This window comes from Rhinatrema bivittatum, chromosome 2, assembly GCF_901001135.1.
Source record: "Rhinatrema bivittatum chromosome 2, aRhiBiv1.1, whole genome shotgun sequence".
Taxonomy (NCBI): Eukaryota; Metazoa; Chordata; class Amphibia; order Gymnophiona; family Rhinatrematidae; genus Rhinatrema; species Rhinatrema bivittatum.
In genome coordinates, this window is record NC_042616.1 from 251,125,475 (window position 1) to 251,140,911 (window position 15,437).

Genomic DNA, 15,437 nt, shown 5'->3' on the forward strand with positions numbered 1-15,437 from the left:
TGGCATGATAATTTTACATTTAGCCAAAATAATACACAGAATGACTAAAAGGGTAGAAAAAGAAGGGGGAAAAAAATGAAAAATAGTAACATCAAGTAAAGGAATAGGTTATGGAACTTATCGCCACAGGGACCTTTCTCGGGGTTTGGTGCTGGTCTGTACTGGGCCTGCTCAGGTTTCATTTCGGGCCTGCAGGCTGGGCTCGATGGCAGGATAGCACAGATTTTGCTGCTAGAGCTGCTGTTGCCCCCCAGGACTGCTGAAGTTTTCTTGCCCATTCTTTTTCTAGTTTGTGCTGGACATTGCTTGGAATTGTATCAAAGGCCTTACATTTACTGCACCTGATTCATTACTTTGGTCACTCATCAAGTTGTGAAACCTGCTTTTCATTGCACACTGCTGAACTATTTTTTTTTTTGTGTCAGTAGTATTTATGGAAATTAAACTGACAAGCTGAAGGTTTCTTTTCACTTTTAGTGAACAGGGCTACATCTCTCCTCCACTCCCCAAGGATGGTCTCAGTATGCTAGTGGCTTTCAATCCAGTCCTTGATTCGCCTCAACCCAGCCTGGTTTTCAGGATATCCACAATCTATAGATGCTATTAGACTTTTATACAATCAAGGACCAGGTTACAAACCAGAGTTCTAGGGTGTAATTCATCAGTTGTGTTTTTTTTTTTTGCTTTAGTTTCACGTGAGCTAACAAGCAAAATACTCCCACCACAAATCACTGTGGATTCTGCCTTATACATACACTACCTTCCATATATATATATGAAGAAAGATGTGGAATAGGGAGTAGAACCCATGCCAATATTTTACCAGTAGGCATCTTGGGATTATTGTAGAGAGGCTTCTTGCATATCCTGTACCTGCCCACTTTGGGGGCTATCCTCTTTTTGGGTTGAGCCTCAGGGATATAAATTGCTAGTGACTGCATGCAGCAGTCAGAGCATTAGGACTGGGGTGGGCACATTTTCATTATTTTTTTTTTATTATTATTTTTTTTTTTTTTAAAGAGGACCACCATACAGACTTGTATTAGAGCCAAGGCCCAGAGTCCCACTTCAGACTTCATGGGGGGGGGGGGGGGGGGGCAGTGACCATGGTAATTATATGCCATAGAGGACCAAAGCAGCAACCCTATCAAAAAAAAAAAAAATCAACACAACATATAGAATAACAAAGTTAAACTCTCAAAAATATTCCAAACCCCTATAAAATATTTTAAAAGACATCAAATAATAACTAATAAGGATTAAAAAAAAACTTCCCCCTCTTCATACATGGGATGATTTCCAGAAGACCTGTGATTGTCATGGATGAGCAGGCAAAGGGGGAAGGGATATTGCAGACATGCTCTCTACAGACAATGTACTCTCTCACCCACTCACATACAAATATGACCTCACTCTCACAGACTCCCTTACACACATAGACCCCCCCCCCCCCAGCAGGCACCATTCATTCTTACCCATACACATATTGCAGCTTCTCTTGATCTTCCAGTGCTGGGTCTGGGCAGGAGCCAATCCATTGCCCAACTCTGCTCTGTTGCTTCTGTCTGCAGGCCATACACTATTGAAAGTTTGCAGGTGAAGCACTTCCTCCATGCTGATCTCATATATTGCAAAGGCAGCACAGAGTAAGTGCTGTGCTTGCATACTTTTAGTATCGCAGGGCCTGCACTGACTACAAGATGGGCTCAGTTTACTTGGCGGTGCAGCTTCTGCACTGACAGGCAAACAGAAGAGACTGGCCTTTTCCTTTCTTTGCCGCTGGTGGGATGGAGTCTACTGGCAACCGCCCAGGCCTCTTCTCTTCGTCTCTAGTGGGATGGGGTTAATCCGTAGCCACACACACCTCTGTACTGCTACGTGCTGTGCCTGCTCCTGCCTCACTCCTCTTTCTGAAGGAGCCATTATCACCTCCAGTCACCAACAACCAGGTCAAAGTCATCAAAGGCCTGGAATGTCAGGTCATTGTTTACACTGAAGGTGCCACCAGGCTAGATCTAATGGGGCAAAGTGAGGAGAAAGTCTGTGAAAACAAATCTATTATCAGGCAGGGTTTGTTGACACTGAGCAGAGAGTTGGTGGTGTATTCAGATCAAGGCAGGAGGGTTGGAGAGGAGACGGAGCAGGCCTGGTCACATGCAGGAGTGTTAAAGATTAAAAAAAAAAAATAAATCTAAAGCATGAAAGCACTTTTTGAAGTTCTGGATCACCATCTAACAGAGAGACAGCACCCTCTGGAAGAAAGAGCTGGATTCCTGCTTTTACATCTTGCACCAGCTAACAGTAAGGCAAAAGACAGATTGACGTTTTTGAGCATTTTGAGAATATTTTTGAAGTTGGGGAAATTTGTTTCCATCATTCTCTGGTGGATGTTGCAACTAGAGAAGTTACTTGCCCTGTGTGTGTGTGTGGGGGGGGTATTTTGGACCAGGCCACAATTAAGAGCAGGAGGGTTATCAAAAGAGGTAACATGGACAAAGAGACAAGTGTAGTTTGGATTTGTAATTTTCTAGTCCATTTAATGATTTTTGAAATCCTATCATGGAGACCTTTTTAAGTGGAAGTAAATCTTTTTATTATTTGAACATCAACTTTGGCCTCTGAACATTTATTCAAATGTGCCCTTTAGGATAGACTCACTCACCACACCCCCAACACCCCCGTGAGTATTGATAAAGAGAGAGCAATGATGGAGCTTGGTTTCCCCACCGAGACTCAGACCTCCTTCCAGCTGGAGAACCCCAACTCCCAGGTCTGAAGTTTGGAGATGCAGGAGCATAAAGAGAGCCCTAGGACAGTGCTATCCCTGCAGCAGGGACCCTCAGGCAGAAAGGTAGTGATGTTTTCAAATTCCCTCCCCTCCCTAGTATCACTTTCTTCTTTAAATCATTACTAGTCTTCCTTTGTTTTTTCCTCTTTCCCTTATCTTACCAAAACAAGATTTAGCACCCCTGGCCTGAATGGTCATTTTCACTTTGCTTTGGGCTTTTGCTTATCTCACTCTATTCCCTACCTCCCTTTGTTGTTTCTTGAACAATGCAGTTTCACATTCCCATGGTGGTGGTGCCTGTCCATTCTTTACTGCTTTTAGACTTGAGCCCTTGGTGCGTGGTCAGTGCTCAGCACATTATATTATTTCAAAGCAAGCAGACAGGCTGGAAATGGTTCAGAGAAAGGAAACCAACATGGTATGGGGGGGACCTGTACCAAAAGCCATGTTTCATGAAACTTCAGGACCTATACACTGTGCAGTAGAAGGGGGGGGGGGGGGGGGGGGGAAGGGACTACGATAAAGACATTCAAATATCTTAATATAACTCAGGCACAAGAAGCAACCCTTTTTCAGAGGACAGAATGTACTCCAAGCACAGGTCACATACAAGGCTCAAAAGGGGAGGGGAGAAGAGGATTAGTCTCAACAGCAGAAAATATTTCTTCACAAACAGATGCTGGATACATGAAATGGATTTGCAGTGACTGTGGTGCACACAAAAACAGCAAAGGAATTTTTAAAATATAAATGGAATAAGTATGGAAAATGCATAGTAGCAAAGAGGTGCCTAAAGAATCAGAGAATGGCTGAGACCCGTAACACTGCACCAGAGGTGGAATTGAGCAGGCAAGATGGGCCTAATGATCATAAATGGTGTCACAGACAGCAATAGGAACAGAGTTGGGAAGTTGCACTATTTCAAACAATTTTAACACCCTTACAAGCTGAGCCAAGCCAAGGACACAAAAAGGTTATGCTGCTGTTCTCTGTCCAATGATACTACATGCCATAGGGTAGCCAGAATGGTTGCAGTATGGCTTATTACAAAAATTGGCAATAAGACATGGAAGAGACGTTGGTGTTTGAGTTAAATGAGTCTTGTAAGAATTAGAGAAAGACAAGGCCTGAAATGGCCTACTAGTGGAAGCCATCACTGATCGATGTTGAACATACTTGGGACAGCTGAAAGGGAAAGCTCATGCTGATTTGTATATGGAAATTATGCTCATCTACTCAGGGGTAAAGAAAACCAGAGGAAGGCTCATGTGGGCAGAATGGCTAGATCAATTTGTTCTGTTATTTAAGATAGTACTATAGGAGTTTGTACTGGAAAACCAAAAAGTAGTATAGACTAGTAACTTTCCTTACTAGTTTTATATAGGGTTTGCAAATGGGGCTCTAGTAACAGGGCTGCTCCCCTTAACTCCAGATCTCCTGCTTTACACGCAGCAGTAGTAAGCAGTACAGTGGCCCTGAACATGCAGAAGCTGGGTTAGAGTGGAAGCATGCACCAAGGCACCGGCCCTACACTTGTGCATACTATTGCTGCTTTGTGGGAGTGGCAGGGAGGAGGGAAAGTGGAGGTATGCTAATTTCTCTTTACAATTAGCTGGGGAGCTTCTGAATTTTGCAAGTGTTAAAATGAGGGTCTTATTGGATAAAAGTTTGGGAAACTAAGCATCTTCCCTAAAAGCTACAGGCTTTGTCCATGTTCTTACTAATTAGTCTAAAGTGGAACCTGTCATGTCACAAATTTAAAAGAAAACCTTACTTTAGAAAATTGTCACTTCATACCAAACCATGTTTTTCCCAACTTAAAATAGCTTTATATTCATTTTACAAGTAAAATTATTAAAATTAAAAAAAAACCAAACAGGCCAATGAAATATTGGTGCACAGAAGATAGGCACTCATGAGTGAGCACCCACTCTAATGCATGCCAATGCACCTCTCCAGGGCACCCGATGTAATATTTAAATGGACTGCTGCAGAAAAAGGTGCTAGGGTAAATCGTACACACCTAAAGCCTCCTTCAGCAGTGGGTGCCCAGGAGAGGTGGCTGTCAGTGTGGGTTAGGAAAACGGATGTTCAATTTTAGGAGAGTACTTTTTCCTGACCTGTGCATAGCCACGGGTTAGGAAAATGGATGCTTGTTAATTGAGCATCCGTTTTCCAAACCTGACCACTGGCAACTTAAAAAAAAATTTTTTTTCCTACTCCTTTTTTCTGTTCCTCACACTTAATATAACCACAATATTAGGTCAGAGGAACTGAAAAAAAGAACCAGAAAAGCAGTGTTTTCTGCTTTTCTGTTAGTTATTGAGAAGCCCCTAAAGTTAACACCTGCTCCTGGGAAGGCGTTAATTTTTGAGTGTAAAAATGTGCACATCGGATGCACTTTTTTTTTTTTTTGGCACATCAGGGTAATAGGTAATAGCCTCAACATGAATTTACATGTGATGAGTGCTATTAGCTACGCGCTGGTTAAGATGTTTTGGATACACTAATCCCCTTATTGCCTAAGGGGTTTTGGATGCGCGTCCAAGCGTGCGTTAAGCAATGTGCTCAGCTGAGCGCACTATATTGCACCGGCCTGAAAAAGCATAAAGGGAGGCTCCATTCTAACACTGGTCTGGTAGGGGTAGCACTACAATCATACAAGCCACAGAGATCACTAACATCTCAAAACAAAGGATTACTAGCTGTGCCATCATTACAGAATACGCATCTAACAAAAATAAAAGACCGCATGTTCTCAACAGCAGGCCCTATACTATGCAACTCTCTACCTTAAGACTCCACGACTGACTCCAGAAACAAACACATTCAAACGTGACCTAAAATGCCTATAACAAAATTCTGAACTCAGTACATGCTCCTACATGGACAAATTCGTTAAGATCCTAACTAGTGAACTAAATACCTCATCACTTTCCAACCCCCTGCCAAATAAATAAAACAAACATTCTTTATTTCACCAACCTTTTATCCCCCTGGAACCTTGAGTTAAAAGTGCTAGGTCATCCCTGCATATCTTTTCACCCCTAACTACATTAGCCAACATATGTGTCTGTCTTTAAAATGTATGTTATATGATCACATTAAGTCAAAGTGTTGGTCCATTTATATGTATGTCATGTAAACCGCTGTGATCTTTTGGAATATAAAATGGCTAAATAGTAATGAGAATTACTACCATTTAAAACAATCATTGGAGGGACAGTCTACTGGCTTAACTGTAGTGCTAGACACAGAAGAGCAGCAAGAGATTTGTGCAGAACTGGAAAAAAAATTATTTTTTGGCTTCCCATTTAAAAGTGTTCAGGCAAATCCTTTGAATACTTTTTATTTTCCCAGTTTTGATATAAACTTCTTGCTGCTCATAGTCTCTGTTAAATACTGAATATCTATTTGAGACATGCATGTAATACTCTATAAAACTTTGAAAGCCGTTGTTGAAGATAGCAGGACATCTTCAGCTCCTCAGCCACTGCTTCTAATTATTCTACTAGGTCAGGGGTGGCCAACCCCCGTCCTCGAGAGCCACAAACAGGCCAGATTTTCAGGATAGCCACAATAAATATGTATGGCATAAATTTGCATGCACTACACCTCCACTTGTCTTGCCAATCTTAGATATTTTTTTTTGAAGGTGTAAAAATGTGATCCAGTTGATATTGTGAATTTGGATTTTCAGAATGCATTTAAAGTCCCCCATGAGAAATACCTCAGAAAATTAGAGTTATAGGATAGAAGTCTGTGTCCTACTGTAGACTGGGAACTGATTAAATGACAGGAAACAGAGGGAAGGACTAAATGGTCAGTTTTCCAAATGGAGAAAGAACCTTAGAGTACCACCACAGGGATCATCTCTGGGACCTGTGGAATGGGGAAGGGGTAAATGGGGGTAGAGTAGGAGTGGAGTGGAGACTGAAGCAGTGCCAATGTTTTGTTTTTTTTGTCTGACATTGCTGACACTGACAGACAAAGAAGAACTGTCAGGGTGTGAGCCTTTTTGGATCTGTTCTTAACAGTTTTTTTGATGTATGGAAAAAGTCAGCAAAGCAAAGCAAACATGCATTGTGTGTATGTATGTGACAGACATTTTTGCACACACTAGAGTGATATTGCTAGTAATGATACAGCATTAATACATTTCTTTGTGGTATCAAAACTCCCAGTAGATACTTCAAATTCCATCATGCCACTGTGAGGACAGAACAGAGGTCATCATAGTCTTACACTGCTAGGGAGACCCTGTGCTTGGAGCCAGGAATGATCCAGCATACTTCCCTACACTTTTGTACATATCAGCTCATTCACCCAAGGTAGCTATCTCCCTCTGTAAAAAAGTCAATGAGGAGAACATTCAGAAAAGCAGCAAATAGACATCTAGCTAAAGGTAGCCAGATCAGTTGTTGGAGATATGCACTGGATATACTGACTATACCTGCTGAATATACTCACTTGAAGTTATCTGATATCTTTCAAACCTAACTGGATATATGTCTGAATATAGCTGGTTATACCCCCAGACGTTTCACTTAACTATTTTCAAACATACCTCTAGTATTAGCATTGCATTTCTGTATATAGCACAAAGAAAAATGTGAGCAGCCATGTAAAACCTGTGAGCAATACTCCAAAATGTATCATGCACTCATCTTAGAGGGAACTATATGTTAAGCAAGTACTCTTACTTGTCTGAATGCGAGGGGTGCCCTTACTAACATTATAGCCGTTCCATTAAGAATTAAAGATAAAAGTCTTCACCTTTGTAGATTAAGAATTTTTCCATGCAGCTGTTAATTTGTTACATTGACTCTGGGCTCTTAATTTTATTGAATATTCAGTAAAATATTTGCTTGACTAGTTTGTAGATGTCATATACAGATATACCTAGGGTCAAGAACTTGTCCCAATCCAAGTAGCTAAACTATCATAGTTGTGAACATGCTGTACTACTTTATGGCCTCCTGTGGTGCTTCATTGTTGTCTAGGAGGATTGTAGAGTGTCATATAGTTTAGTTCCCTACTTATCACTAAATGACATATACATGAATTAAAGCTGAGGTGAAAAACACTGCTCAGAAGGGTGGGATGTACACCTCATGTAAGCCATCGTACCTTGTATTTATGTTTTTATCTTGTCTAAATGTTACACCTCAAGACTGTATTGGGTTAGGTTTCTTTTAATACTGTGCATGTTTATTGTAACCTGCTGAGATCTGTGGATTGGCAGGCTATAAATTTTTACAAATTAACATTTTTAGGAATGCAGGGAGACTTATTTCTGAAATTTCAGGTATATCTCACAGAAAGACATCTTTAGCAATTCAACTTTGTTCTCAAGTTCTATGAACTCTTTAGAATGGACCAAAGAAAATTAGAGATTCCTTGTTTTAAAAGAAAATGTTTAGCAGATACATTTCTAAAAGTAATTGTATTGAACTCTCTTCCGATGACAATTTATAAAAAAAAACAGAAAAATAAGAGTTTTCTCTTTACTGTTATAAACCATTAGAGACCTCTGAATAGCAGTATTCTCATCCTGATTGGACCTCCTGTTATAATATCTGAAGATTGTTAAAAAAAAAAAATGTTGTAATAGTATCCCCCTAAACCCCTGAAGTATGAACATGGCTGAAACATTTTCAGCTTCATTAAGGAGACAAGACACTTTACCACAAAAATTGAATTAACTTTATTTTCCCCTACAGTCAACAACTTGTTTGAATTGATCTTTAAATCAACAAAGTAAAATGTAATTCCAAAATGGTTTGGTATCTGAAATCCAGACTGAACTACACTTTACTGGAGAAAATTTAGCCTTTACTGTCTGAAAAAAAATACACCAGGGTCAAAAAGTTTAAATCAAAAATATTCTACACCTTCAGAAAGGAGCCAGCAGTGACATTCTTGAACATTTTAAATAATTTTTTTCTTCATAAAAAGGTACATATTTTGCATTTTTATCCCAGTATTTATGATGCAGGACATCTTTTATACTTGTTTACAGAGAAAAAGATACATACTGTGGCAGGAGGCAAATTAAGAAAACTAAACAAGAATTTCAAGCCTGTATAAAGTTGCCCATAGCTGGAAAATGAACATTTTTCCAAGTCATTCAACCCCATTTACATTTTAGTGCATTTAATTTGACAGAATTGTCACCACTTTTATTAAACATAAAAAAGACGGAACAGAATGAGATCATAATCGAACATAAAAAGTTATTCACCAAATGATGTAACGATTTGGATACAATGCCAATTAAAAGAAATAAAAACTAAAGATGAAACATTTCTAAGGACAAATCAAAACAAGCAGGCTACAGTTTACAAACCCTCTACCATTCCTTTAATAACCACAGAAAGGGAATTCTGTATACTTGTCAACTTTTTAAGCTTGTTTTGATATGTAAACATTTAGCCAGACTTGATTATTAGATCTGACATATCAGACCCTCCCTCAGCCTCCCCTGGTGTATATGATTACAAGTTTAGCCCTTGTATGTAACTACTTACATTTATCGCCATATACTTCATGGGAATGGATGTAGATGATAGCAATAAAGTAACACTATAAGACATAGCTCCAGATAAACTTGTGGACGGGCAGAGTTTCTCTTATGGTTCAGAGCAAAACTGGCTTGCAGCAGCAGCCACCACCACAAATTCATACATTCTGTGACAGATTAGTTGGCTCTGGGCATATGAGAATGCAATCAAGTTGAGAGGATAGAGTTTCTTGAACTTCAAAAGACCTATGATTTACTTCCTGTTTACATTTTAATAGGTTTAAAAAAGTTACTGTAAATAGTTCACAAGTACATATTGCTATTCAGGTGTCTGACAAAACAATTTTTGTTAAAAAAAAAATTGACAAGTATGCATGTGCCAATGACCAAATTAGAGGGTTCTTTGGTGCAATCAGTCCAACCTGTCAACAAATTCTGAGGATAATATGTACTAATAAAAAAAAAAATCTGCTGTTACACTTGGACAGCAGCTCTGTCTTGCTTCACTTTACAAATCTAAAACAGCTGTTCTCAATAAGCCAATATATTTTTTTTTATTTTAATATCAGACATTGCCTGAAAATTTTGTACAATAATCTGGACCAATCATGGTTCTGTACCCTCATGTTGCTGGGAAACATGACTTGAGCTAAAGGCAAAGACCGGTTATCTCAAGGACAACTGCTTCATATTAGCTATCAAAGAGAACAGTGTGTTTAAACTGTTTTCCTGCTGGGTCTCTTGCCTTTCTTTAAAAATAGCTTATTCTTAATGTAGCCACGCTTCCTTTTGGCAGTCTAAAAAGAAAAACAAACAGAATACATTGTATTAGTTATTAGGAATGTAGTCGTTCTCGCCTATATACTTATGTTTATGCATATTACCCCTGTACGTCTAAGCTTTGAGCATTCTTATCTTTTCAGTTCAGCTGCTTTCTGGGAAGTTCAGGACTGAAATAAAACATGGTAAGCTTTCAAGAAATAATTTTGGTACTCCTCAGCTAGTAATCAAAGCCCCTTTTCTTAAGCAGCAATAGTGCCAAACACAACCAGATAGTTACATCTAGATAGAACTTGCACAAATTCTACCTAAGAACATCCTCACAATTTTTTCCAGGAGATAAACTGACAAAAAAAAATGTAACTTGCCACTTGTAGTGTAAAAGCTGTTGCTCTTAGGCTCAAACAAGCTGAAATCGTGATTTCTGAGAGCCATTGAGGGAAATGTCTAGAGAGATGCACTCTGTACTCAAAATGCAGGGGAACAAAGATTTGGAACCAAGAAACAGTTAAAACAGCTTGTTTTTAAATCAATTTCAACTGAACATGATTTTAAAAATATGTATTTTTCTTTAAAAAGTCTTTGTACTTTAATATTGTATTGTGCCCTGAAGAATAGCTTTAGTGACTACAAGTAGATTCTCAGTTAAATTACCCTGGCTTGAGAAATGAGACATTCAAACAGGTTCTCTTTCTTTTTTTTAAACTTTGAAAGCTGCTAAATGATCACAACACTAATTTTTTCAGCAAAATTTGAAATAGGTTTTAAAAATGTTAGACAGGGACTTGTGCCCAATCCAAGTAGCTAAGCTATCATAGCACTGAAGAGCCTGCTGTACTAGTGTATTATAAACATTATTCAGAATAGTACAATACATGAACTATGTTTATTCAGTTTGGTTCAGAACTTCTGGTAAGTGAAGACTCAAAATCATTAAGGATTTCCCCATCTTCAATGTTCATGGACTAAGGTATATGAAAGGTAAGTTAATCGAAATAATTGGAAGACAACAAACCACACACCATATCCCTCTACCAACTCAATGTTGCTTCATGGCAAAAGTGTTTCATTTTTCAGGGTGAGAAAATGTAGGCCAACTCAGAGCAAATTGTGCCAAGGGCATCATTAAAAACACACAAGTGAGGATTAAAGTAGTAAAAATAAAAGCTTTAAAGATGGGAAATATTTCCACACTTAAGTGGGATTTTCACCCTTCTAAAACAAAAACAAACAAAGAACTTTGCTGGTGCTTCTGAGGTTGCTCAGCAATAAGCCATAAACTATGCAGGAAGAGTTACCAAATCTCCCAATACATTGTTTGCCTTGTGATACTAACCACCAAGTACCGGTAATATAATACGAGTTTATCATTCATACTTGTGCCACCACTATACCAAAGGGATATGCTGTTTAGAAAACAAGATCCAATTCTTGCAACGTCATTTTACATTAAAAAAAAAAATATATATATATATATATATATCTCTGGCAATGCTTATACAATTGTTCCATGGGTTTTACAGCTCTGTACTCTTAAGCACAAAACTTTATTGCTAGACCTATTTACCAAAATTTAGAATGCAGTTCTGTATTGTTTTAACACAAAAAGATATATGGTTTTATTAGTTATAGAGCATATGTACCTACCACCAGTCAAAGGAACTGCTTGTGACTAATATTTTATTCTGTTTTCTTTTTATTTTGGTCCACCCAGTTTCAAGTGTCTGTTTATCTACTCTGCAACTTTAATTTAAAACTCCCTAAAAGCAAGAGCCAAGAGATTTATAACTGCCTTCTTGCCTTTGTACAAGGTATTACCACTAGATAGTTCCAACAATACCATTAAGTTATACAATCCATTCATCTACTACAGTTGTCCAGAGCTGCCACACACTTGAGAGGTTCTAGCAGTCAACCTCTAGAGCTGTCAAGGATCTACCAACATCCCATTATTCCTTTTGGTTTGCAATGCCAAAAGGTAGAATCAAACTGTGCTTCCCAAATTCCGACTGGCAATGTCTAGTGCTTGTTCCTAAGCAACCAGACGAGCCCCAAGGTTATGCTTATGCATAACAGTGCAATATTAGCAATAAATGACAAGCGGTAGGGCCTTTCTTGGTCCTTAATAAAGAGCTTACAAAAGGGACTGAGTTGCTCCTGTAGTCTGCTAGCAATTATATTGTAGCTGTTTAGGTGCAAGAAATGAAAACTAGATCATTAGAAGACATGGTTTGTAATTTGACACAAGACTGTTAAAGCAAGTATGCCATCCTAATATGATTAGTATTATGGGACCACATGCTGGGCTTTTTCTCCAATTGTATTCATAAAAACTATTTTAAAGTATTTGCCAGGAAACAGAAGGATTTTAAAAATTAAGCATGGTCCAAAAGTTTATTAGGCTGTAGTAACCTTCAGTTATGGTCAGCTACTCTTTAGCATGTAGTTTCCTTAAACAGAAAACTCCACCTAAACAGGCCCAAAAGTCCTCCTGCCTCAAATAGCATCTCTTTAATCCTACAGTTGTGCCTATCATGTATACACATTTGGCAATCAGTTCTTAAACATAAGTTCCCTTTTATGTAGTAAAGTTAAAAAAAAAAAAAAAAAAAAAAAAAAGATTATGCTGATAGATGGCAGTTTTATCAAAATAAAACATGAAATGCTTAAACTGAATGGAACATTTAAAGACATACATATTTTGAAAAGAGGAATAGAAACCAGACACTTGTATTCTGTCAAGAAAAAAGCTCAAATTTAATACATTTCATATCAAATGTCATTTTGAAGCTATCAGGCATCAGTACTGAACAGGTTCAGTAATTATCTTCCAAAATCAAATTTAGTGAGCCACAGAGATATCTGAAGGACACTAATCAGCATTACATAACCCTTTCTCCTCCTTTTACAATTTGCAATTGCCAAAATTCAGTTTACAGGAGAGATACCAAGAGTGTCTAAAAATCTATCCTTCAGTGTGCTTACATGCTTTTAGTTCTAATGAAAGATTTTCATGGAATCACAATTTAATTTATACAGTTAGCAGCAGGGAAGAGACACTGGACATGTATAAATAGAATTTATAAAAAAAAAGGCCTTGCTGGTTCGGCCATGTTTCAGCTTGATAGAAATGACCCCCAACTGTCTCTATTGCCCCAAGCCTTTTAGGGCACTTCACAGTAAACCCACCTTTTTTGATAAATACTTTTGTTTCGGTACAATGTTGGTTACTCGAGGTTTATGATCCAACACATTTCTGTTTTCTAAGTGTTTCACTTTATATATTCTAACAAGCCAGTGTTCAGATGTAAAAGCTTCTTCCAAATGCTTGAATTTTATATCCTTATTTCCAATTTCAGCATTGCGTGTGCGGTCAAAGCCTGGAGGCGTCCGAAAATCCAGCTTTAAAATTAAAAAAATACAAACAAAATCCTGCAATCATTTATTTAAAAAACTTTTAAAACAAAACAGAAAAGGCCAAATTCTATGGGTGACTAAATGTGACACTTTATATTATAATGTTTAACCTCTTCTGAAAAAAATAAATTACAAGTTCTTGTTTTGAATTGCATGTGACAGGAGGTATTCATCTCTCATTCTTAACCATAAACCAGTTTAGTTTTCAGGATATCCACGATGAATGTTCAGATTAATATGATTCTTAAACCAAGTGCATGCAAATTTATTTGCATATTTTGGCTACCCTGAAAATCTATTCTGGCTGAAAATTCAATAAACTGGCAAAGAAAGATGAGAACAAAAAACAAGCACAAAGCACTGGAGCAGAGAACACAGTCACCATTTAGGAGGCGTTGTGACCTAGGTGTTAAAAGCACTGGACTGGATATCATGACTTACCAAAGGTTGTTTGTCCATGAGCACAAAATGGGAAAACTTTTCATAAATATGGCCCTTTCACCTTCAAATCCTATTTTATTATTTTTTTTTAACTTATCTACATTAGTCACTTTACTCACGAGCACATCAGCTTACTCAATATTAATCTTAACTGGGTGGCAAGTCTTCATTCTATTTTCTTGCTTAGATGCTATCATGTAATATCCAAGCAGAGAGGATCACCTGTAAACCACCCACCCAAAGTGGGCTGCTTTTATGTTTCTACATGCAACCAGTACTAAGAATTACCTAAGAGTCATCATGTAAATTATACTGCTTCCTCCAAGTACCCAACACCACCAAATTAAAATCTGTTCAGGCACTACCTAAGTGATAATTCCCAAACAGTCTTATTATGAAAAAAACTATCCTTAAAACAAATTAAATCTTACACAGTATTTGCAGCAAATTTCAAATGTTATAATTGTACCAAAGAGACTACTAACCTGCATTTCACCAAATCTATAATAGGACATCTTATACATGAGGCAGTTCAACAAGGTGGGAGAACCTGCCTTATCTACACGGAATTCTCCCTGGGGAGTAAAGTAGTCGCTCTCCTACGGAGTAGAACACACAAAAAATGCCCATTAAGTATGGCTGTTCAAGTAAACCTATTTTTTCTGGGTGCGTTTGCTTCCTTTCCTTCTCCTTTCATCAGAGTCCAAAAAATTGTATTTCAGTATAATTTAAAAAATGTTCTACAGGTCAAATGTTGGACAGATTTATTGGCAGTTTCCATGATTTAGATCTCCATATACTTTATAAAATTTACCCTTAATGCAAGAAACATGTTTAATTCATTCTTTAATAATTCAGTCACTGCTAGTTTATTTGTCAAGCAGCCCTGATGTTGAAAGAATTACTGCATAGTTTAAAATTTAGCACATTTCTGTTAAAAGAAACATGTATACGCAAAGAAAACTGCACAGTATAAAAATTTCATTTTCAAAAAATGAAATATTGTTTTAGTATCTTTTGATGTCAATTTGTACATGCCACTAGACTACTAGAGGTTGATTTAAGTCTCATACAAAATAGGGCAAGTGAGCAAAAGCCCACAAGTGAGTGTTTGCACAAGTTTGCAATAGTGCATCTTTTGCCCAAGAATTTATTTTTGGACAGCTTCTGGAAGGGAAAGTGTCTACAGAAAAAAAAAATGAACAAAACAAATAAAAAGAATTGTAGATTGGCTTTGTGTTTACAGCACTAGATGGATTCGGTAATTGTCCTAGGACATGAGATCCACCATTAATTCTGAAAGACTGAGCAATTCACATTCTCATCCTGTGGGCTTACCAGCCAGATGAAAAACAAGCATTTGTCTTAACCTGACTTTTCAGGTTAAAAAAAAAATCACTGTTCTGTTCGGAAATTCAGCATTTTTATTTTGCAGAAGTTTGTCCAATTTGTGTGGATTTTTTTAGCCTTTCCTAAATGTACAGAAAA

At 37.8% G+C, this 15,437-nt stretch overlaps 1 protein-coding gene across 1 annotated transcript in view; it reads right to left on the reverse strand.

Moving 5' to 3' along the window:
- Positions 1 to 8,475: 8,475 nt before the first annotated feature.
- The window catches only part of STT3B (STT3 oligosaccharyltransferase complex catalytic subunit B), a 217,760-nt gene continuing 210,798 nt past the window's right edge, over positions 8,476 to 15,437 (reverse strand). Inside the window, exons 14-16 of the mRNA XM_029589417.1 lie at positions 14,435 to 14,548; positions 13,281 to 13,493; positions 8,476 to 10,108 (exon numbers count right to left, since the gene is read on the reverse strand). Coding sequence (XP_029445277.1) covers positions 10,028 to 10,108; positions 13,281 to 13,493; positions 14,435 to 14,548 — 408 coding nt within the window. The 3' untranslated portion in view covers positions 8,476 to 10,027. The remainder of the gene's footprint in view (positions 10,109 to 13,280; positions 13,494 to 14,434; positions 14,549 to 15,437) is intronic.